A 22,533-nucleotide genomic window follows, 5' to 3' on the forward strand; every position below is an offset into this window, starting at 1 on the left:
CTGCAGTCATAGACAGCTGCAAAGGTCACTTCCTACAGACTACCTGCCCCACGAACCAGATGCCCAGCTGTCACAGGGGACTTATCACAGTCCCCGCTTCAACTCCTTTCCCTCCTGTGAATCATTCATAAACGGCACTTCCTCTGCAGCCTGCAGACTGCTTCCCAGGCAGCCCTCAGCAGTCCAACGTGCCTTTGGGCATCGCCAAACTTGTGTCTTCCACCACTGTGATGTCAGGACCCAAACCAAACATCTCGGCTACCACACTGTTGTCATCCCTAGCCTGTCAGCCTGCAGCAGGCCTCGCGCTATTTATAGTCAGGCGCGGTTGGCTGCATGTCCTGTCCTCAGTCTGAGGTGCTAGGACTCAAGGACATTGTCCCATTATTGGACAAGCCCCTGGGACAAACCTTGGAGTAAGACAGTGCTGTTCAGTTAACAGACAGGGTTACAAACCCGTCTGCCCTAGTAGCTTTGACGGTCCTCTGAGCACTTGCTAGGGTGCTTCTGACAACAGCTCTCTTGTGGCTCATCTTTAGGTCCGCAAAGGAACCAGTGAACTTAACTCTGGAGCTCATCCAGGAGCAATGGGCCCAACCTCTGCTAACACTCCTGCATCCCAGTATCCGTGCCTGACCACACAGCTCTCAGGCAAACACAATGCAAATCGCGGGTCCTCTGGCTATAACAGCCACGGTTCTCAGCCTTCAGACTCAGGACGGCCAGCAATCATGTATGCCCTTGCATATCTTTGAAATAGTATCTTCGATGATTGTGACATTAAGATCCAAACCTAACTTCTCATCTACAAGAAGCTTGTCATTCCTACCCTGTGAGACTACCCTCACCTTGTCATCCCTTCCAGCTGCTTGTCATCCCTACCCATCCCTACCTTCATCTTCTTCAAGATCAGGTGTGGTTGCAGCATCCACCATGGTCTCAATACTGTTTGATGTGATCCTGGGTTCTTGGAGATCTAGAAGAGAAGGATCCATGCATTTTTAGCAGCTGCTACCTCTTTACAGACATACCAGTTTACAAATAAGGGAAATGAAATGCCTGCTGGGGAAATTTGGAAATGGCCTGTAACATCAGGAACCCCGACACAGAAAAGTCAAGGGCTGGGTCTTGGGTCAATTGAGCTCTACAGCAAGAGCCCAAGTCAGCTTCCCTTTTAACTGACCACAACGGAGAGTTGCACTAAAACACGTGGGCTGGAGGCGGGAAGGGGGTTGCCGTTCTGTGGCCCTTCTGTGCACGGGCACAGAGTGAAGATGGGGAAATCAGGAGGAGCAAGAGTGTCTCCCAGCAAGAGCCCACAAGCAACAACATGACACTTCCACGTTGACTGTTAGCCCCTCAGTCTTTCCCATTTACCTATAGCCATGTTGCTTTTTCCCCGACTCTTCCAGCATATCATAGTCATCAAACATTGTGCTCAGCTCTGTGACTTCAAGCATCGGTTGCATGACTCTCAGAGTGGAGAAGTTGGAGGCCACCTAAGCTTCCCACTTACGGCCCTCCAAGCTTGAGACGAGCTGCACTCGCTTCACCTCTCCCACTGGCCCTTCCTCCCCTGCTCTTTGGGTGTTTCCCTTCAGGAAGCAGAACTACAGGGCTAGCCACAATACCAACTGCCCCAAGCCATAGGACCTACAGGAGCAGGATTCACAGTCCTCCATCGCTTTAGGCCTACTCTGTGCAGCTCAGGAAAACACAAACTTTACTTTTGGACTCCCTGTTAACCCCCCATAGCCTTTTCCCTTTACCTGTACTTGAGATGATCCCTCCTAAATCTCACAAGTCACTGTTGTAATCTAGCCATGTGGTCAGGGCTCCAAAAGCAAGCGTAAGTGAGATGACCATAAGAGTCAAGTCCTCAGTTCAGATCAGGAGGAAACCCAATTCTGCCCTGTGGAAAAGTTAGGAACTGGAGGGCATTTCCCCATCAGCTGACAAGGCCCTGAAGCAAACTCTTTAGAGCTATGGCCATTTAGGTGACAGGATAGCGGGTGCGTCTGATTTCACGGGGCCTACTATGTTGGCTTTGAACATCCACTGAGTGGTGGTCTTGATTGTCTTGGCAAGAATGTTTAATAGCTGTTGAAAGCTTTCTTTTCTGCGCTCATGGGTGAAAAGAAACCATTTTATTTAACCTGCTTTGGAAATGATGGAGCCTATCACTTTCCCTGACATTGTCTTGCGTTCCTCCTATCAGTTCTCTACCTCACAAACCTCAAGCACACACAATGCAAATTACAGCTTCGATCATGCAGAGTCAGTTCTATTAAATCTTAGGGCTCCAGGGACAGAACTGTTTATAGACTGGAGCCAAATCTAGAACCAGAAAGGCTACATTGTCTTTCCACTGAGCTCGAGTTACTTGGGATTGGACAAAACCAGGTGGGCTGAAAGTTGGTAAGAGAGAGAGCATTTAGCTGCCCTTTTAGAAACAAACAACATTATGAAAAATCCGAGGTCAAGAGATAGCGTTCTGGGAACAGAATCAACAGACAGGCTGTTTTCATCCGTTCACTCTTCCTCTATTCTCCCCTTACGTGTTGTATCATCAGAATCCCCCCGTTCATGCCAAGAATCCAGTAGTCTTGAAGGCAACTTTGCAAATCAAGGAAGAGTCAAATGAGCGTGCTACTGGTTTCCAATGATTCCATTCAGCATCAGAATAAACTGACCCGGTCTCCACAAGTAGCTCGTGGTTTGAAGGGCATCTCCCAATTTTTTGCTGATGTGTGATAAACCCCTTAAAGTTGGCACTGTCCATTTACTGGACAGACAGATGGGCCTTTCTGCCCTGATAGACCTGTTACAGCCCCACTGTGAATTTGCCCTGTGGTTACTTGGCTTCTTTGTACGGGAATATATTTTGTGTGTGTGGGAATAGGATCCAAAGCTTCTCTTGGGCTATTTGGGTGAAAAAGAAATAAAGTGACTCCCTCACCTTGTTTCACTCCTTCCACTCGCATTCTGAGCCTGCCCCAGCTGTAGTTTGATCACCCCATAGCCAAACCACACACTCAAAACCAACTGAAAGGACTATTCACTATCCAACACATCAAGACTACAGACACAATGCTGCCCACCATGCAGCAGGGGCTGACAGGTTGTAGATGGGAGACAAATCACATATAAAGTGAGAGGCTACCTAAGTTTCCCAGTTAGGGCCACTCAGAGTTTGAAAGGTGTTGTACTGACTTCACCTCTCCCACTGAAAATTCCTCCCCTTCCCCTTTGGGTTGTTTAACTTCAAGCAACAGCACTACAGGGCTACTTATAATACAGATTGCCCCAAGCCATAGAAGCTACAGGAGCAGGATTGATGGTAATCCATAACTTTAGGCCAACTCTATGCAGCTCAAGAAATCCATGACTCCCCTAGGTAGGCCCCCTTGGGTGTCAGAAGAGCGGCCTCTGAGCAGAGCAGTGGCAGTTGGACCCATAGATATGTGCAAAAATCACTTCCTACAGACTACCCGTCCCATCAACCAGATGCCCAGCTGTCACAGGGGACTTGTCACAGTCATCCCTTCAGCCCCTTTCCCTCCTGTGCATCTTTTACAACAACTGTGGGGAAAACAGACTTCCCTTCCAGCCTGCAGACAGCTTCCCAGTCACCCTCAGCAGTCTAATATGCCCTTGGATGTCTTTTGTAATGGTGTCTTCAATGATCGTGACACCAGGACACAAATCAACTTCTTGTCTACCAAGCTCTTGTCATATCTACTCTGTGAGCCCTTAGCAGTCTTCACCTTGTTCATAATCAGGTATGGTTGCAGCGTGTGCCGTAGTCTCAATACTGGGGGATGTGGTCATGGTTTCTTTGAAATCTAGAAGAGAAGGAACTATGCGTTTTTAGCAGCTCCTACTTCTTTAAGAAGGTACCAGTTTACACACCAGGTAAATATAGTCTGCTGGGGGAATTTGTATACTGCCCATAATGCTCCATAATGTGCCATATTGTCCCACTAGAATGTGAAGGACAGTTCTCTGATGTCCATCAGTTATCAATCAACCCTGAAGCAGACAGGCATAAAGCCCTTATGGGTTTATCTTTAGTAATGGTGCTGCAGTTAGCGGCTATTTTCTATATCCATGGATAATCATTTTTTAAAATCTGATAAGCTATTTGCCAGCCTCAGTAATCTCCTACAACAATGACTTTATGGAGCACACCAAACTTTAGTTTTTGGTGTAGCTTGTTAGGAATTTTTCTATTAAAAGGAAAAACTGATTCCTACCTTCTAATTCTAGGCATTTACCTTTCACAGTCAGCTGCACCACGTCGCTCTGCTCAGTGACAAGGGATCTGGCTCTGTTCTCTGCTTGACAGTAGTATTTTCCCACATCTGAGGATTGCAGGGGATCAAACACAAGTTCAGCCTGATTGCTGAGGTGCACTGCACTGCCTCCTGGCTCTCCCTTGAACCATCGGTAGCTGATGGGTGGGGACCCTCTGGCTGAGCAGGTCAGGCTTGCCCTAGCCCCTTCCGGCACTGCCAGTCCCAGATGCCCAGGTGTGATGATGGGTTTGGACACTGCAACTGAAAGACAGAGATTAAGAGGTTTGCTTCTGAGGAGGCCCACAGTCCAGGGGTTATTTAGACCCAAGAGGCAGGTCGTTATGGAAAAAGGAGCCAGTGTGTGACTAGGCTTCACTGTACTTCATGGCTATTCAGATGGACAAGGGCATGAAGCAATTTGCACTAGCTCTTCTAACTTGTTGCAGCTCCTCATCTCTCTCAAAAAAATATTCATAACATGCAAATCCTTCTCCATCAGATGTAGAGCCATCATTCTGACCACCCATAAACCACATAAAGGGAGCTCTGGCATCCCCTAGCTAATATAGGTGGAGTAATGTATTATCCCAGCTGTTCTCGAGCTACTTCCCATAGGAACATTAGGTTGCTGGACATAGGACAGCCTTCAGCACTGAGTTCAAGCTGGCCACTGGCAGCCCCAGAGTTGGGTGGCCATAGGCATCTCCCCAGAGCCTTGGACTGGACCCTGCTTTCTAACAGACATGATTTGCATCCTCCAAATTATTTCCTCCTAATCTGGGAGACAGAAGTTGTACAGTGAGGAAGAGCCCTGAGACTCCATAAAATGCTGCCCCTAACCCTGTGGATGCGGTGAGTCACAGTGAAAGAAATAGTCCTCTACTTCTGCTGTGCAGCCAGCTCTCTTACTAAATACCACATCTCATTCACAAGGCATTTACGTTTTACCGCTATATTTACCTTTAACAACTCGAAATGTAGTTGTCACCTCCTTTGTTATCAGGCTGTCATTCTGGGCTCTCCAGGTGACTTTGCAAGTGTAGTGCCCACTGTCCGGGATTTCAAGTTTCTTAATCTGGAGGGAGACATTGCCTGGGATTTCTTTTTGGATGCTGACCCTGCCTCTATACTGAGTTAGCAGAGTGTGGTCACCACTGAGATCTCTTTGAATGATAGTGACACGGGTTTGATCTCGCTCCAGGGTCCAAACGACTGTTGCCTGATTAAAGTCCTCTATGGGTACATAGATGCATGGTAAGATAGTGGAACTCTTCCACACTCCTTCAATCTCATGGGTGCCAGTCAGGTCCAGGATGGCTGCAGGGAGCAAGAGGCAAGGGGTGGAAATAAAATCACGGTGATGAGAATAGCATCAACACCAAAGGATGCGGAAAACACCATCAGGTAAAGCCCACCCAGCCACCAGCACTGTCAGACAAGCAGCTTAAAGGAAGCCACATGTTTTAGTGGCATAGACTAGGAAATGACAAATATAGTTGAAGGAAGCAAGAAGGAAAGCATCTGGAGCTGTGCAGAAGAGCTGAGATATGACAGGACGCACACTGCATGGAAGAACTCTGTACCATGTTCAGGACAACTGGTACTGTGATCTCTTCAGCCAGCCCAAATTAAACAAGATCAGACTAGGGAAAGCAGATCAGTCACACTGGGAACTGATGAACAATAACATGCTCTTTGTCTCTTCCCCCCCCAGAGGCAGGGAAGTTTTGTGAATGTTGCATTATTCTTCCTGGCTGTATTTTAAGGAACCTATAGGTTCCCCACCTCCCCACTCCCCAGTCCCATCTTCTTTTCATAAAGTTAACTACAACCTTTAAAGGCCCCTTTATGTCCTTTATTCTTGAAATAAATTCCTCTGATGACATAAAACAGGTTTAGCCTTGATAGGTAATTACCATTATCACTTAATAACTAATTCTGAAAACAATTTTTCAATGTTTCTTTCTGCTGAAAGTTGTGATGGAAAGCCCTGTAGACGTCATTGATCAACAGAGAAAGTATGACACTATGATGCCAGAATGTGTCTCTCAGCTTCAGTATAGAACAAACCTGCTGGTCAAAAATGGGGGGTATATTCTCCTGGTCCTAGTCCATCTGTAAGCTCTCTTTTAAGTAGGAGAGCAGGGGGGATATTCAGTACCAGATAGAGTGGAAGGGTTGGTTTGTGATGTGAGAACTTTCCTCATTTATTAAATGGCTTCTGACCAGATACGCACTACTTTAGTCCCCTACTTGTTTTTACCTTCATGCTCTAATTGGCCAGCATAGCTGTTCTAAACGTTGCTTTTTTGCCTTCTTTCAAAACCATTGTATTATGGGAAGAGACTCAAGAAAGAAAAGTTTTAGAAGCTGGTGAGGAAATGCATATCAAGCTAGTTGTTCCGTTTAACTTGACTGTAAAATACTTGATGTCTTGTACTCTGTGGATGCAAAATTTTGTAGGACACATACTTGCAGTGTTTGGATTTACTTTCAGGAGGACACAGGATTCTTCTTTTTTGCTAATTCTAAGCTGCTACACATTGCTACATGGTACTGTAAACAGCTGTCACACAGAGGTCTGCGCTGTGGGAACTTTTTGTCATGACAGTAAAAGTCTTAAATAGGGATTTGGCAATATATTTAACAAAGTGTCAGATAAAGTTATTTTTAATCACATAGATCTTCAAGATTTAGTAGTCAAGCAGTAAAGGGAGTTTCCATTTGAATTAATGAGTCAAAGAAATGAGTTGTAGATAATTTATCCTTTGACCTCGACAAGTGAACATGTTGCAATGGGCAGCTCTTAGAACAGCTCGTAATAAATGGAATATAATTAGAATTAGAGAAATCAGAATCTGGCCCACTGCAAGTTACATGGATGGTTGAAACTAGCACTGCAGTTACAACTGTGCATCCACACATTTCTGAAAAAATGGCTACAATCCAAACGAATGAACGTATTCCATGTTGGAATAAACATGGAATTGGACTCCAAAATGCCAGAGCAGAAATTCCCCAAGTAGTCTGGACAATCTAGCTTTGTTCCAATGGATTATATTATCTCTGACCAGCTGCCCAATACTTTGCAACTTGTTACAGTTTCAAAAACACCTCTTTGCTCTGTCTGAGGTGATCAGAATGAACTGTAACACCACCTGTGTTTTCCTCTAGAGATGCAATGCTGCTTCTTTCTACATCCTTTGTATTTGAAGTGTAACCACGCTAGGTACATGCCAATAACATACAAAAGGCACCCTTTCCTACAGCGTAGGTTTAAACCCTTGCACTAGGAACATGGCCATACACTCAAACTGACACACATTTGTCTTCACCTACCCAAGTTACTCACCATTGCAGAGGAGGAAGGAGTTAACGAGCACTACCGCACGCACCACCTTTTCCATTCCTTCCAGCACTGTGGTTACTTCTCTTCTAACCTCAGCCTAGTAAAAGAGATCTGCTCTTCTAGGCTCAACAGGAAAGTCAGAAACACTTCCCCTTCCTCTCGTTATAGTATCAGCTAGTATCTCGGGTTGCTGAACTTTCTTCCTTCCTTCTTAGACAAATATCATGAGAATGCCGAAGGTACCAGGCTGCCCGCACGGCACTAGTATCGGGAAGTTCTAGTGAAGGACAGAAAAAGGGAGACTCCAAGAACCCTTTTGTTCTGGTTCATGCTCCCCACCCTGTGTGCCTATTGTATGCCTATTTACTTAGTTTACCACTTATTCAGGGTGTCCAATGAACTGCATCCTTTGATGCTCTTTATAACTGGGCATTTCTTTTCTGGTTTCTTCCCTTTTATGTTTTGCAATCTTTTCTCAAGTACTATTGTCACTATGTATGTTAAAAATATTCCTTTAAAGATAGATAGCAAAGTCAAGCATGGAAAATGAAGGAAAAGCTAGAATGCAGATCTCCTGTGGAATGTTAATTCAACCCCACTCTGGTCTCCTCTGGACCCTCTCAATGTTGTCCACCTCCCTCCTGAAGTGCGGCGCCCAGGACTGGACACAGTACTCCAGCTGTGGCCTGACCAGTGTTGCATAGAGAAATATTAGTGTCAGAAGTGGGATTCAAACAACGCCTCCATACAGAGACCAAAACACCCACCGACTATGGAAGGCAGCTATGCCTTGAGTCTGGCGCCTTAGACCACTCAGCCATCCAGACACCAGTGGGGGCTATTATAAAAAAGTCCAATTTAACTTTGGTCATAGTTCAGGGCAAACTCTACCTCTGCTTCTTTAGTGCTTTCTTTGAGCATGCCCCCTTTGTTCTCCAGCCTTGTGACTTCAGCTCTCTCTAGGTGGGTTCGTAAAGTTCTTCCATTATGTGACCAGCCCTGGAGTTACCAACCATTTATGCTCTGCACTTCTAACTGGGATTGGTATCTGTCCCGGGACCCGAAGAAGCCGGGAAAACTTACCAGACAGGCAGGAGGAGAGGAACGCCGTGGCAGAGGGAGATTTAAAAATGGCTTCGGAGGCGGCGGATGGACCGGAGATTGAGTGGCGGGCTGGGAAAGCGACAGCGAAGGATCCCGGGGACCAGACATGCCGAGCTGGAGCTCAGGAGGGAGGAACAACCCTGAAAGGAAACCCGACAATGGGAACGATGGCAGATCGTGTCAGAAGCGACGGATCGGGTGAGCGACAGAGGATCGGCACGATCCAGGAGGAGTTCGGAGACCCAGAAGTAAGTTCCGAGATAGTGGGTGCGGGACATGCTAAAGAGGGGTGAAAGACCAAGAATCACCAGGCTGAAGGGAGATCGGGGTGGGATTGCCGCCAAGACCTGTGAACGTCAGGTACAGGAACAGGAGTGGGGCAACTGGAGGGCCACTAAGGGGGATCCCTTCCCCTCCCAGTCCAGGCTACTTAGGAGCTGGTGGAGGGATAGCAATAGAGTTAGTAGCTATACCGGGTGAAGGGCTTGTGGCGTGGGGTCTATAAAAGGGCAGATGAGGCTCCAGTGCAGGCTACTGTGAGGAGGTTGTCCTTACGGTAGCAGTACAGTGGCATCCCCACAGACTGTGGGATCGAATAACAAAGTCGTGGTAGTAGCCGGCGGAAGCAGCAGAGCAGGCTCAGGGAAGTGGAGCCCAGAGGTGGCGTGAGGCCGGGGTTAGGGGTGGCAGAGCCCCGTGTGCAACTGATGGGCCAAGCCGGGGCCACCAAGGGACCCATGAACTAGCCCCGCACCACTAAGGAAACACCAAGTCGTGGCAGGAGAGGGCGGGGTTTGGTGACGCAGGAGAAGAACACCCACGGAGACAAACCGGTCCGGAAGGGGAATAGTCACCAACCTGGGAAAACCGAGCTCCCAGGAGGGATACAAGAAGGCCCGTTGGGGACAGTATCTATAGATCTTTTTATCAGGAACCTGCAACAAGTAGTACCTCATCATCGGCATTTCCTCTGTATGAGGATGATAGTTTTCCAGTAGATAGGGAAGCCATCAGTGTGACAGGAGATGACTGAAGAGGCCCATCAGAAATCAGCACGTTCAACTGTGGACATAGCATACAGTTCCAGAAGGAAGGAGTGGATCCTGCTGATGTTGGTTCAGAGCTCTTTCCCTTTGTCTCTCTTTTCTCTCCGCCTCCTTAGTGATGTAAGTCATACTTCATGAAACTATCAGGGAGGATTCAATGCTAGTCTCTCCCAGGTATTGATGTTAATATCACATTTCTTCTGATTGGCCTTCAAGGTGTCCTTAAATTTCTTCTTTTACCCACTTGCTTTTACCACATGCTGAGCAGCAGTTTCTCTCCCATGCCGCCACTGCTGGGCATAGGCCCCAGCACCAGCTCCAGGCTTGCTCCTTGGGGCTAAGTAGCAGCTGCAGTGGCATCACCAGGCAGAAACTGTTCCTTGGCAAGGGGGTAAAGCAGCCTTTCCCCATCACCACTGGCAGTTTTTGGTGCAGCTGCCCAGAGTGTGCGCACTGCGCCAGGTTGCCATGTAGCTCCATCTCTGGGTTTCCACGCACACCTCACATACATCTAAACCCTCCTCCACCCACAAACCCCACAACCACACCCTCCCTCACACACAATCACACAACTCACAAACACTGCACCCCCACCACAGTAACAGCCACACGCTGCTGGGGGCAGCTCTGCTCACTGCTGCATGCACATACCACACACCTACACAACCCCAGCTACCCTCCCCACCTCCATGCACCCCACAGCACAAACCCCATACCCACACACATCCCTACAAACCCCCCACACCCATCCACATATAATCAACCCCACATACACATGCAGCCACATACACACACCCACAATCCCCCCACAAACCCCATACCCACCCACCCATACCCCCTCACAGCCCCCACAATATATAAGGGTAAGACTTCATTTTGAGCTATTAGGCAATCACTTTTATATATACAGCATGAATGCACACAAATCAGGACAAAATATTTTTTTAAAAATAAAATTAAAAAAATATTATTACAGGTGTTTCACTTTCAGTATATGATTTGGGAGTTTTTTCAGTTAAAGGGTGGCAAACCCCCTCCCAAAAGGAGTACTTCCAGGGGAGGGACTTCCAGTGGCAAAGGTCAAAGGTTAGGGGTGGATTTCCAGTCCCAAGATGGCCATCAGGGGGTGGGGAGTGGAGCCGAACCACCCTTGCAGCCCTCAAGAGCTCACCAAAACTCATTAAGCAGCCCTCCAGGCAAAATAATTGCCTGCCCCTGATGAAAGCCAACCACTCTGGCACTGTCCCTTTGATGGCTTTATGTGTTAGGTTGAAGTCAGGTAAAGAGCTGATGTAATGTTAATCTAAAAAAGGATCCATCAACAATATGCGTAGCACCATATTGCCAAACGCAACCTTGCGAGTACCTGTGGTAAGAATTAAAATTCCCTGCTAAAGAAGAAGCATTATCATGTGCTGTGGCATTTATAATCATGGGGAACAGTTTAAATTGGGCCTAAGAAGCCTGTACTCTTCCTTTTCATAATGCAAATAGAATATGGAATAACTTGGTCTGGGGCATGTTAAAGAAAATCACTTCTCTTACTTCTGCGTAAGGGAATTGTGATTAATCAGGTTCTGTTTTTCAAATGCAGATTTGTTTCAGAGTGGGAAGGGAAGAGCTCTGTGTGCACGCACACACGGCAGTCTTGTAAACAGAATGGAAAAATCAGTGCAAATGGATGAACACGGGGTCACGGTCAGAAAAAAAAATCCTAAAAAAGCTGATGTGAGGAATTTGCACTGTGCATCTAGTTTGGTGGCATAGTGCTTGCTCATGCATGGGTCTGTTCTCCTTGCACTAGTACATCATGTCTTATGGCCCAGGGAATAACCGTCTCTTCTTTTCCTCTGTGATAACAATGTCCTGAAAAGGGAAGTAGAAGATAATTGTTCCCAGATAATAGTTGCTGGGGTAGTAACAAGCCTTACACTTTTAATGAGGCAATTGTGGTTCCAGTGAAAACAACCTGCCCCACCCCACACTGGGTGTCTTGCTATTTAGTAAAAATGAGGAAGCGTCATGCGAAAACTGAAATGTTAGCAGACTACCAGCGAGAGGCATGGAAACCCTTATGTTCTGTAATAATACAAGATGTGACACACACATCTATAGAGGGAAAGGTGTGCAGAAGTTATTCTCACAATTTATAGTCATTTGAACTGAATATCCTAAATGGCCTTGATAATATTTAGCACCCAATGTTCAGTCTTACAGCATCCCATACTATCTTGTCACATTATTATGTAATTTATGTTACATTATTAATGTAATTACCATACTCCAGCAGCCATCCAGTTCATGTACAGGCACCGATAGTAACTTAAATTGTAGTTTAGAGGAGTTTGCTTCTGATGAAAAGTAGGCAAGGTTTGGGGTTGTTTGAAAGCCAGGTGGTCAGGAGGGGGTGGGGGATAGGATGTGAAGATCTCTCTCAAGATGCCATTCCTTTCAAGCAAGCTCCTCATTGATCAATACACCCCCACTTCCTGGTCTAAACAACAAATGCAAAACCAGCCAACACTCTCCATTGCCGGTGCCAATTCTCTGGTGGGGAGGGGTCTGTGGGGGACAGGTAGACCCCCCACAAGTACAGCAGCATGCCCATGCTCCAGCAGATTCCACCAAATGTGGGTGGGAATGAGCCCACCTGCCACCCACCACCAGGCCAAAACTCTTGACCCAGTTGACCTGGGCAGAGGAGGCTGCCGAGTACAATGCCTGGCAGGCCTCCACCTGTGCCCAGTCGCCCAAGTCCTGGACCATGAGGAGTACGTTGTCAACATATGCTGACAGGACCAGCTGCACTGCTGGCTCCCAGAGCATCAACCCCACCACCCATTTCCGCGGGTGAATGAGGAAGGGGTCCAGGGCCAAGGCGTACAGCTGGCCTGACAGTGGACAGCCTTGACATACCCTCTCCTGAATGGGATGGGCTCCGTCAGGGTCCAGTTGAGCTTGACCAAACATTCTGCAGAGGCGTACAGCACCCGGAGAGCCTGCACGAAGTGGGGCCCAAAGCCAAAGGCCTGCAGCATGCCTGTGAGTTCCCCTTAATCCGCTCTGTCAAATGTCTTCTCCTGGTCCAGGGATAGGAGGGCGAAAGACAGGCCCTCCCAGCATGCTAGCTCCAGGAGGTCCCGAAACAAGTACAGGTTGTCGAAGATGGAACGTCCGGGCACCGTGTACGTCTGGTCAGGATGGCTCACATACATCAGCACAGACTGCAGGCACAGCAAGATGGCCTTCATTAGCACCTCGTAGTCCATGCAGAGATGGGACATGGGACGCCAATTTCTTAGGTCGCGGGGATCTTCCTTCTTCAGCAGGAGGATCAGCACAGTTCTCTGGCATGACAGGGAGAGCTCCCCACTTCCTTCAGATTCAGCCCAGACTGCAGCAAGGTCTGGGCCAGGGACGTCCCAGAAAACCAAGTAGAAGTCCAAGGTCAGCCCGTCTATACCCAGTGCCTTGTTGCCAGGCATCAGGTGGAGGGCAGCCAAAAACTCAACCAGAGTAAGAGGAGTTTCCAGCCAATCCCGGTCACCCACGCTGACCTGCGGGAGTCCCTCCCACAGGGTCCGCCAGGCTTCGGCATTGGTTGAGTCCAGGGATAAGAGCTCTTTGTAGAAGGCCATCGCACGCCGGTGCATCTCACCTGGATCCGTGAGGGGGTGCCATCACCCACCAGAAGGCAGGTGATGCATTTCTTGACCCCCTGCCTCCTCTTCTTCAGGGCACTGAAGAAGCAGGAGCCACGGTCCATCTCCCAAAGGAGCTAGATGCGCGAGCGGACAACTGCACCATGGGCCATTGGTCGTCCAGAACACGAAGCTTTAAAAAAAAAAAAAGTTAAGCTTTTTTCTTCAAAACATGTTTGAACAAAATTACATTTCACAGCAAAACCCTTTGCAGCAAAAGCTAAATTATTCAAATGAAGAGCAGAAGCCATTTTGGAATCCTTAAGTCTTTGCTAAATAGAACTGTCATTTTCCATCTACCTTTAGAAAATACAATAAATGGCTGCCCAATAGCAGGCCTAGTAGTATAGAAGACACTTTTTAGGAAGTGCTTGTAGAGAGAATGTGGAGGAATGAAGCCTGAAGGTTGCCCCGTCTCTGATCTCTCCCCTTTCATGTTTGAATACTGAACAGTGTTGCTCCCAAAGCCTTGCTCAGCAAGTGGATCTAGAACACCAGAACAGTAGGTGGCATATATTCCTAAAGCCCTTTGAACAACACATATCACCACACACAACTCAAACAGCCCTTTGTATATTATTATGAAAATAAATTTGATCTCTAAATATTAGTTTTTCAATGAGACTAAATGGACTTTATTACAAATAACAACAGGCTTCAGAAGAGAACCAAAATCCAAGGAGCCATTCACAGGATCCCAGCTACCAGCGAGACACCAAAATGTGTGTCTAATTGAGTTGCCACATTGCCTCATAGGAGTTTGAATTCAGATGCTTTGTGTCCCGTTCTTTTCTACAGGCCAGGCAACCTGAGTGATGACACCTCCCCATGATGTCCTGTAGCATTTCAGCCAAAGGGAAATGTTTGAAATCCATTAGGAGAGCACACATTTATGCAAGAAGCTGAGCCCAGAGAGGAACACAATGCCAGGAGGCACCTGAACCACAATTTCTTGAAATACTATAGCACCTTAGAGACAGAATCACCCTTTCAGGGTGACATTGTTTTGTGGAGGGAGGGAAGCAGGGGTGGATTGATGAGAAGATCCACCCAAATATCCATTTGTCAGACAGCATTTTTTGTCACCTTAGCATTTGGTTAAGAAGAGATTCATAGCCAGTTCTGCTCTTCATGCACAAGGAGGGACTTGTGGGGAAGGAGCGGAGGAGATTCTGGATTATTAAGGAGAGGCTTAGAACAGAAATGTTACTACTACAGTACATTGCTGGAGCTGTTGGAGATGACTGCTTGTTACATGGACACGGCATTAGTTGCGGGAAGAAAACTTCAGTGCAAAGGGACATCCATGCATAACCTTCTGCCATCCCAGCACAAATTTCACTACAGGATTATTATTTTTTTTAATAACCTGTGAATATTCTTGAAATTGCCATAGAGAAGGTAATGTCATATAAGACATGGAAATATGCATATTCAGGTAGAATCAAGCAACTTATTTAGTGATCACCTATTTCAGCTGGGGGAAGAAATATCATAAAGTTCAATAAGGATAAGTGAAAAGCCCTGCTTTTAGGATAGAACAATCTCATGCTCCAGGACAGGTTAGGGACTGACTGCCTAAGCAGAAGCTCTGCAGAAAAGGACCTGGAGGTTACACTGGAAAATAAGCTGAATATTAGCCAACAGTGTACCCACTTTTTAAAATTTAGTTTCAAGAGCAAAATTAGTTCTGAATTCTATTGGGCAAAGCCCAATTGTCTAGTTCCAAATTTCAACTGTCAATCGTTCAAGTCTGTGGCTCTACGACTAGGCAAGTATCCTTCTTCCCACACCGATCAGTCTGGGGCTTCAGACGCTCCCCAAATCTGTGGCAGGTATTCTACATGCAAGACCAGGGCTCAGAGACCCTGGCATTTGTATATCCCCATGTCTCATTTTCTCCTAGCCAAAAGGCTGGGGAGCAAGCCATGAGAAAAAACAAGAAAGCAGTTTCCCATTGCCACAAAATTGTGTAGTTAGGTTTCCTGCATTTAGGGAAACTTGCAGGAGTCAGCCTGCCTAGAGTACCATGGACAGGTCTCACCCTGGGAGAACCACCTTGGGGAAAATCACAGGGGTCAGCATGCCCTGAGTGCGAGGGACAGGCCTCACCCTGGGAAAGCAATCTTGTTGCTCATACTATCTCCCCACTTTACTGATCATGGCATTTCTCCTGAAGAAGGCTGAAGGCATACAGGGCTGCATTAGTAGGAATGTTGCCAGCAGATGAAGGGAAGTGATTTCTCTCTATTTGGCACTGGTGAGGCCACATCTGGAGTACTGTGTTCAGTTCTGGGCTCCCCACTACAGAAAGGATGTGGACAAATTGGAAAGTCCAGGGGAGGGCAACGAAAATTGTTAGAGGGCTAGGGAACACAACTTATGAGGACAGGCTGAGTGAGCTAGTCTTATTTAGTCTGGAGAAGGAAAGACAGAGGGGATTTAATAGCAGCCTCCAAATACCTGAAGGGGAGTTTGAAAGAGGATGGAGCAGGACTGTTCTCAGTGGTGGCAGATGACAGAACAAGGAGTAGCAGAACAGTCTCCAGCAAGGGAAGTTTAAATTAGGTATTCGGAAAAAAATGCTCACTAGGAGGGGAATAAAGCACGCTAGGAGAAGAGTAATGCTCACTAGGAGGGGAGTAAAGCACACAAACAGGCTACCTACCCAGAGAGGTTGCAGAATCTCCATCTTTAAGGTTTTTAAGATCCAGCTAGGCAAAGGCTTGGCTGGGATGATGTAGCAGGGATGGTCCTGCTTTGATTTGGGGGTGGACTAGATGACCTCCAGAGGTCCCTCCCTACTCTAGTTTTCTATCACCGGTCACAGAGACATTTTACAGAAGGGAACAAGCAGGCAACACCGCTGCAACGAACGCATCAAGAAGGTCCCTAGAGAATGCCGAAAGTGTTTTCCAGTCAGAAACAAAACCCAAGCCTTTCTGCAGGGAGTGAAAAATTTTAGCAAATTTAATTAAAAAAAGAGTAAAATAAAAATAAAATAAAATCAGAACAGACCTTTTCAAACTTTAAAATTTAAAATAAAAAAAATTGTGATTTTAGCAGAACAGAAAAAACCCAGAACACTCCTCCCACAAAACAGGAAACCTAATCCCATTCTGAGGAAACTTTTCCACAAGTTTTTTTTCTCATTCACAATTTCAAAATATCTCTCCTTCCATGAAGATGATCTGTGTGTACTGGGTTGACACTAACAACCTAACCCTGGTCCACACATTGTGAAAGTGAATTTGGTAAATGTTACCACACTTCCTTACTAGGAAATAAGAATTGCTGAATCACTGCAATACTTACTGCAAGATTGAGGAAAAATGCCCATGTAACAAATCAGCGTCTCTCCCTTCCTCACTTCTCCTATAAGGTGTCACCATTTGGGACAATCGCCTTGGGAAAGAGATCAGAGAAGCCCCAGATGATTAAAATTAATACAGTAGAGAACATTATTTTAAGGGCAAAGAAAATCCATCTGATAGACTCCATATTTTTTGTTGTTTCCCCACTGGATCTCAAACTCAACAGTAACAAAAATACCAGATGTTCCCATGCCACTGGTTTGCATCTCTTCTACCTACCTACATATTAACATTTAGATCTCTAGGAGTGGTGACTTTGGTCTCACCTAAAAGTGCAGACCATTTTGCTGGTGGGCTGTGCCCATGAATCCCAATTGGTCATCAAGCAGGCTACCTCTTTCCCAAACTTACCAAGTAGCAGGTAATCTGTGCTCAGTACAGCAGGTGCTCTCTCACCAGTATTCCTTCCAACATCCTATTATTTTTACTTCTGATGTCATGCCCTATTTTCATGGGTTCCACAGATTTAGCTCATTTCCATGAACTAACTCTCCATCTCCGAAAGGCATGTCATTTTGCATAGGGGGCCCCCCATCATGGACAGCAGGTAGTGCTATGGGAAAGAAACCAGTCTAATTTTGCTTTACATTATGAAACTGGTCTGACTTGTGTCCCAAGATGGAACTGGAGCCAAATGAGGGTCACAAACACAGGAAGATGATTCAAATGTCCATGTAATTTTTCAACATTTTGGAGCTGTCACGTGAAACTCATTATTGTGCAATACACTGTAGGTTAATTTTTAGGAAACCTCATCACATGTATGTTTTGCAACAAAGCTTCAATGTGTTATTTCTGTCTTACCGTTCCCTTCCCAACTATTAGCATAACTTCTTAAAATTCAAAGGCTAATGTCCTGCAGAAGCCAATAAAAACTTTCCCCTTCCTTATGTGCTTAACACTTGCCAACTGCACTCACTCCAAACTGGTCCCCATTACACAAAGATACAGCATCCTTTCCCCAGTTTTTTGATTCTTTGGCATACTCATTCAGGACAAGAACCATCTCGCACACCATCTCCTTTTATGTTATGTGTTGCTGACCGCTATTTCAGTAGCACATCCTTCAGAAGTCTTGGCACTTCAGCAATACTGTAGAGGGAGCCTTCTCTTGCTACTGATGGGCTTGATGCACCCCCTTGAGAAATCATGCAACAGATGCATGATGATGACACACAATAAAAGACGAGACAAGCAGTGCTGATTGTACAATTCTGGAATTTAATTACTTCAATGTGTGTGCCTCCTCATTGCCCAACCTCCCATCTAGAATATGCTGATGTCAGGAAGCATATACATTTCCAAAACATGACCATGAACAAAACATCATCAGCAGTTTCCATTCCCTTTTTAACGTAGGTGTTCTAATTTGTTAAGCATGTTCTTAAAAAGAGGGGGAAGGGGTGGAGGAAACCTACCCAAGACAAAAAAAAAAAAATGTTTTCAGTGATGTGGAAAGAGGCTAGGTTCAGCTAATTAGTCCAGAAAAAAAATGAAAGAAAACAGCACCTCACCAAAAAGGGGAAAAAATAAAAAATAAAGACAGTAGCAGAAAGTGCAGCTATTTAAAATCAACCTTGCTTAGAGCAGAAATGATACAAGACCAGACACTTCCTGATTTGTGTCATTTGGAATTGGTTTGAAACAGCACCAGAAAAATCTGGTCTATGCTGCATTGCCTGCAGACCAAATTAATGTATTACAAAAAAAAATAGCATGAAGCTACAACATGCACATATACTCCTTCCCCCACCCACCTGCTTCTAAAGTTCAACAAAAAGGCTGTAGACCGTTTCACTCTCCCTTAAAAAACAACAAACCTGCCCGGGACACCGCATATTTAAAGAGACAGCAATTAAAAATATAAAAACATGAAAAAGAATATAAGTAAAGGACACATTACAAAAATACTGAAATAATTAACTCAGCAACACTGAGCATAAGCATATGCACAACACACGCTAGGAACACCGCTTTTCTCGTTAACGCAAAGACCCAGCAACAAAACGAACATAAACAAGGTTCCCCACACACCCAACATGTAACTTGCATTGTTCCAGATAGATTCATTTTGCACCTAGTCAAGTTAGTCTTGCTAGCCGTTCCATGTTTTAATTAAGGTGACCTGGCTTCTTGACAGTTTAAGATGAAATAAGAATATTTCATAGCAATCCTGTGGGTGAAATTGGTAATTCTGTAATATTACAGAAGTAAGTCTTTGCTCAGTTCCTGCAATGAACTCACTATTACTCTGCATCACAAGCTCCAAGTGTAGGATATTACAAGCCTAACTATAGGACTGCGCATCAAATCCAGTCCTAACATGTTATGGCACTAATACACACTGACTTTCCAGAGTTGCTTAGGGATAACAACTTGCCACGTAGTACAGAAATGCTGTTTGTGTGCTCAGATGGAAGCGATTTTATAGGATAAGCCTTTTTTTCTTTTTTAAATAATGGAGCAGGAAGTGGTTCCAAGAATTTGCCAGTTTCACCACAGGGTGTTCTTTGGCTAAGGCAGAGTGCAAAATCGGGCCCAGTGTTTCAGAGCACCATGTGAACAAGAAGATATTGCGAGTAGAAGAGAGGAACGTTGAGATGTTCTATGATAACACAGATCAACATTGTGCAGCTGTTTCTAGTTCGTCAAAGTGAGCTGCAAGGGGCATAAAAACACGTGTCTTGCAAAAAAGCACGCTTTTTGCATAGCAAGGACAGTTGCTGGATTTTGTCCAGCGTCTCCCAGACTGGTAAAATCCTTGCTTAAGGAGAACATACATGCAGGTCACTTATATGCAAGTTATGCCAGAGAACTCTTCATGCAGTGTGCATGAGAAATAAGCTTTAGGTAAAGTGCAGAACCAACAAAACACTTATAACTGTAGCAATGAACAGCCATCAGCATGCCCTAAAGTAATACACCATGTTAAAAAATACCGTTTTCCATAGGAAAAAAAAGTGTTGTCTATATTAAAAAGCCCAGGAGCAAATCTAGGAGTAGGAAAAAGTGCCCTAGACAGAAGCAAACAATCCAATCCAGACTTAATAAAAGAAGCATCTCCCGGCTTAGTAGACAAGTCCCCTAATGAAATAGGCTCTGAAAATAGCATAGGCCAGGTTACAATACTCCATACTGTGTTACTGGCCAGCTAAAAATTGCTAATCTTTACAATGGAATACAAACAGATTCTTTCTTGCAATGAAATCATTGTATAAAAAAAGTTGTATTTATATGGAGTTTGATCATCTCCCTCTGGTACCTTCAGTGTTGTGCAGCTCTTGTCTTAAGCTTGCTTCCATCTTTCTTCCTGGATTGCATGAATAAAGTCCTTCCAATGTTTTTGTAGACTACTAGGCCCAGGAGGATGCTGGGAGGGGGAGTAGAAGAGGGTGACAAAGCTTCTTGCTGATTCTTGTATTATTTCTGCACATTTTATGCCAGTTTAGGAAGCTGAGTTTAGGAAGGTTTTTCCAAGTTCAAGTAGTTTCTATCTCTGAGGCCTCTTCTATAAAGTTAGCAACAGGACTGAGGAGTAAGAGTGGGAACAGTTTATACTCTCCATTTGCATCTTCTGAGAGCAAGGGCTGGTCGCCCATTCCCAGTATATCTGGAGGCTCGGCTTGGTTTGCTGGAGCTAACACTGAGGAGGCTATTTCGCTACTTGAGGAAAGAGAAATCATGGGTTTCTCCTCCAATGGGGTCAGAAGGAGATCTTTAGGATCCTCCATCTTTCCTGAACTTTCAATTGAAGGCAATTCTTCGAGAAACGAAAGCAAAGGATTGCCCCTGTACTGTATCACCTGCATGTCTGTTGAAAAAAAGACAACAAAATCAAAACCAGTAATATTGATAAGAGGTGCAAGAGTAAGATCTTATCCAAAAGGAATGAAAGGAATTACTTGATAAGTTCTTTACTTGGGGGGAAAAAAAACAAACAAACAAAAAAACCAGACCAGCACGACCAAATTTTGGGCAACAACCAAGAGGATCCAAGGACTACAATTAAAGGTTGCATGAAGTAGGATGTGGCAGACTGTCTTCAGCCTGATGATAATCACCGGGTGCATCAACACATGTGTTTACAGTGAACAAATAGACACCACGCCTGGGAGCAATGTACATGTGCGCCCCATGTGCCCCCAGGCTAGCAACAATTGAAGCTGGGGCAGAGCAGGGTTGGGCTGGCAGGGGACACATGGGGTCAACTCTGGGCTCTGGTGTCAGGGATGGCTGGGGCACAAGGATGCCCAAAGTGCAGAACCATGTGGCTATGCACCAGGCAGGAGTCTGGCTACCTGCTGCTTGCGCTGACTGGGTGCAATTTATGCCCAGTCAGCATCCACATGTGTGTTTAGGCACAGTTAATTATTCCACCATAAGATAATACTGTCCCTGACAGTGCTATCTTACAGTCGTGTTCAGTGTCCCACAGTCTAATAGTGTCACATATGTAGACTGTGAAGCTTTACTTTGTAGCAAACCAGGCTACTGCGCAGTAAAGCATGTGTAGATGCAACCACTGAGTGTAATGCATGCATTGGAGTCTAACCTGCCTGCTGGCTATTGTTACATTATTTAGATGGTCTCCCTTGCTATTCTCCACAGTTGCTGTTAAATTTTAAAACTCATTGGTTCAAACACATTATGTCATTTTCTGTTTCTTCAACCCTGTAAGTGGCTGTCTGTCCTCAAATCTTCAAATCTGAAGACATGCTAGGCCTTGAAGGTAGTGAATTAAAGGAATTTTTCTCTTCCTCTGTTCTCTTTCACCTGAATCTTGTCACCTTCCCACCATCTGCCCCTGCTGCACTCCTTTCAACTTCATACCTGCTGCCAGGCTGCACCCTCTGCATGGAGCAACTCTCATTTTTCATTTAATCAAGATTCATCCTTCTCCCCAACATTCCTCCTTTTGTGAGGCTTTCCATTTCTCTCTCATTGTGTATTTGAAGTTCCCCTGCCTTTCCTATTAAGTTAAGGCAGAGACCAAGGCAGTTCTTTAGGCTGGGAGCATGTACTAACCACGTTCCATTACAGGCATGGATGGAGTAATGTATTCTTCAAAGCTGTAACCTGAGCCCCACTTCCATTAAGAATGGCAGCTGACCTCCTCTCCAATAACACCAAGGTGGATTAGCATGTGGCCACAGCAGATGGGAAAAGGCAATGATGAAATCCAGAATCCAAGAAAATGGTGCTACCTTAAACCCTCAAGAGATTCAGTTTAGTCTATAAATTCCTACAAGCCATCAACCCACTCCCCTACAAAACCCTTAACCATGGAATGGATTGGCTCACAAATACAGATGTAATGTACACTAAGAAAGCTACACACTGATTTGCCCAGGATTTGTCTGCTGCCCACCTTTGTTTCCTGACATTTCCCCCTCAGTTGCTGCTAGCTCTTCGGTGCTGTTGGGCAATTTCTCAAGCTAAAGGGGAAGAAAATACATAGTAAAGCATCATGTATAGTAGTTTTTTAATTAGCAAGTTAAATGAGGAGGACATAAAGGAGAGGACAAGCACTCATATCATTAATCAAAACCCATATATACTTCCTCTCCCTGTAAGCTCTCATCAATCCAAATAAAATGAAAGCAGGTTTTCATGCCCCAAAAGAAGTCTATTTGCTGCCAATGAGGGCATAGGGAGGGGAGC

At 45.4% G+C, this 22,533-nt stretch overlaps 2 protein-coding genes across 6 annotated transcripts in view; both read right to left on the reverse strand.

Moving 5' to 3' along the window:
- Positions 1-7,838, reverse strand: part of LOC109310873 (V-set and immunoglobulin domain-containing protein 4-like) — an 11,084-nt gene extending 3,246 nt beyond the window's left edge. Inside the window, exons 1-6 of one of the 4 annotated variants that reach the window (XM_019536209.1) lie at positions 7,651-7,837; positions 5,259-5,615; positions 4,278-4,559; positions 3,768-3,845; positions 893-976; positions 463-541 (exon numbers count right to left, since the gene is read on the reverse strand). In XM_019536209.1, coding sequence (XP_019391754.1) covers positions 463-541; positions 893-976; positions 3,768-3,845; positions 4,278-4,559; positions 5,259-5,615; positions 7,651-7,705 — 935 coding nt within the window. In that variant the 5' untranslated portion in view covers positions 7,706-7,837. Of the gene's footprint in view, positions 1-462; positions 542-892; positions 977-3,767; positions 3,846-4,277; positions 4,560-5,258; positions 5,616-7,650 lie in introns of all 4 variants that reach the window. The other 3 variants (XM_019536208.1, XM_019536211.1, XM_019536212.1) reach the window with 3 other exon arrangements.
- Positions 7,839-18,073: 10,235 nt separating this feature from the next.
- The window catches only part of LOC109310872 (heat shock factor protein 3-like), a 25,205-nt gene continuing 20,745 nt past the window's right edge, over positions 18,074-22,533 (reverse strand). For both annotated transcript variants that reach the window (XM_019536207.1, XM_019536206.1), the window contains exons 12-13: positions 22,241-22,307; positions 18,074-20,683 (exon numbers count right to left, since the gene is read on the reverse strand). In XM_019536207.1, the coding sequence (XP_019391752.1) occupies positions 20,352-20,683; positions 22,241-22,307 (399 nt within the window). In that variant the 3' untranslated portion in view covers positions 18,074-20,351. The remainder of the gene's footprint in view (positions 20,684-22,240; positions 22,308-22,533) is intronic.

The sequence above is a fragment of the Crocodylus porosus genome, unplaced genomic scaffold, assembly GCF_001723895.1.
Source record: "Crocodylus porosus isolate Cpor-Errol unplaced genomic scaffold, CroPor_comp1, whole genome shotgun sequence".
Taxonomy (NCBI): domain Eukaryota; kingdom Metazoa; phylum Chordata; order Crocodylia; family Crocodylidae; genus Crocodylus; species Crocodylus porosus.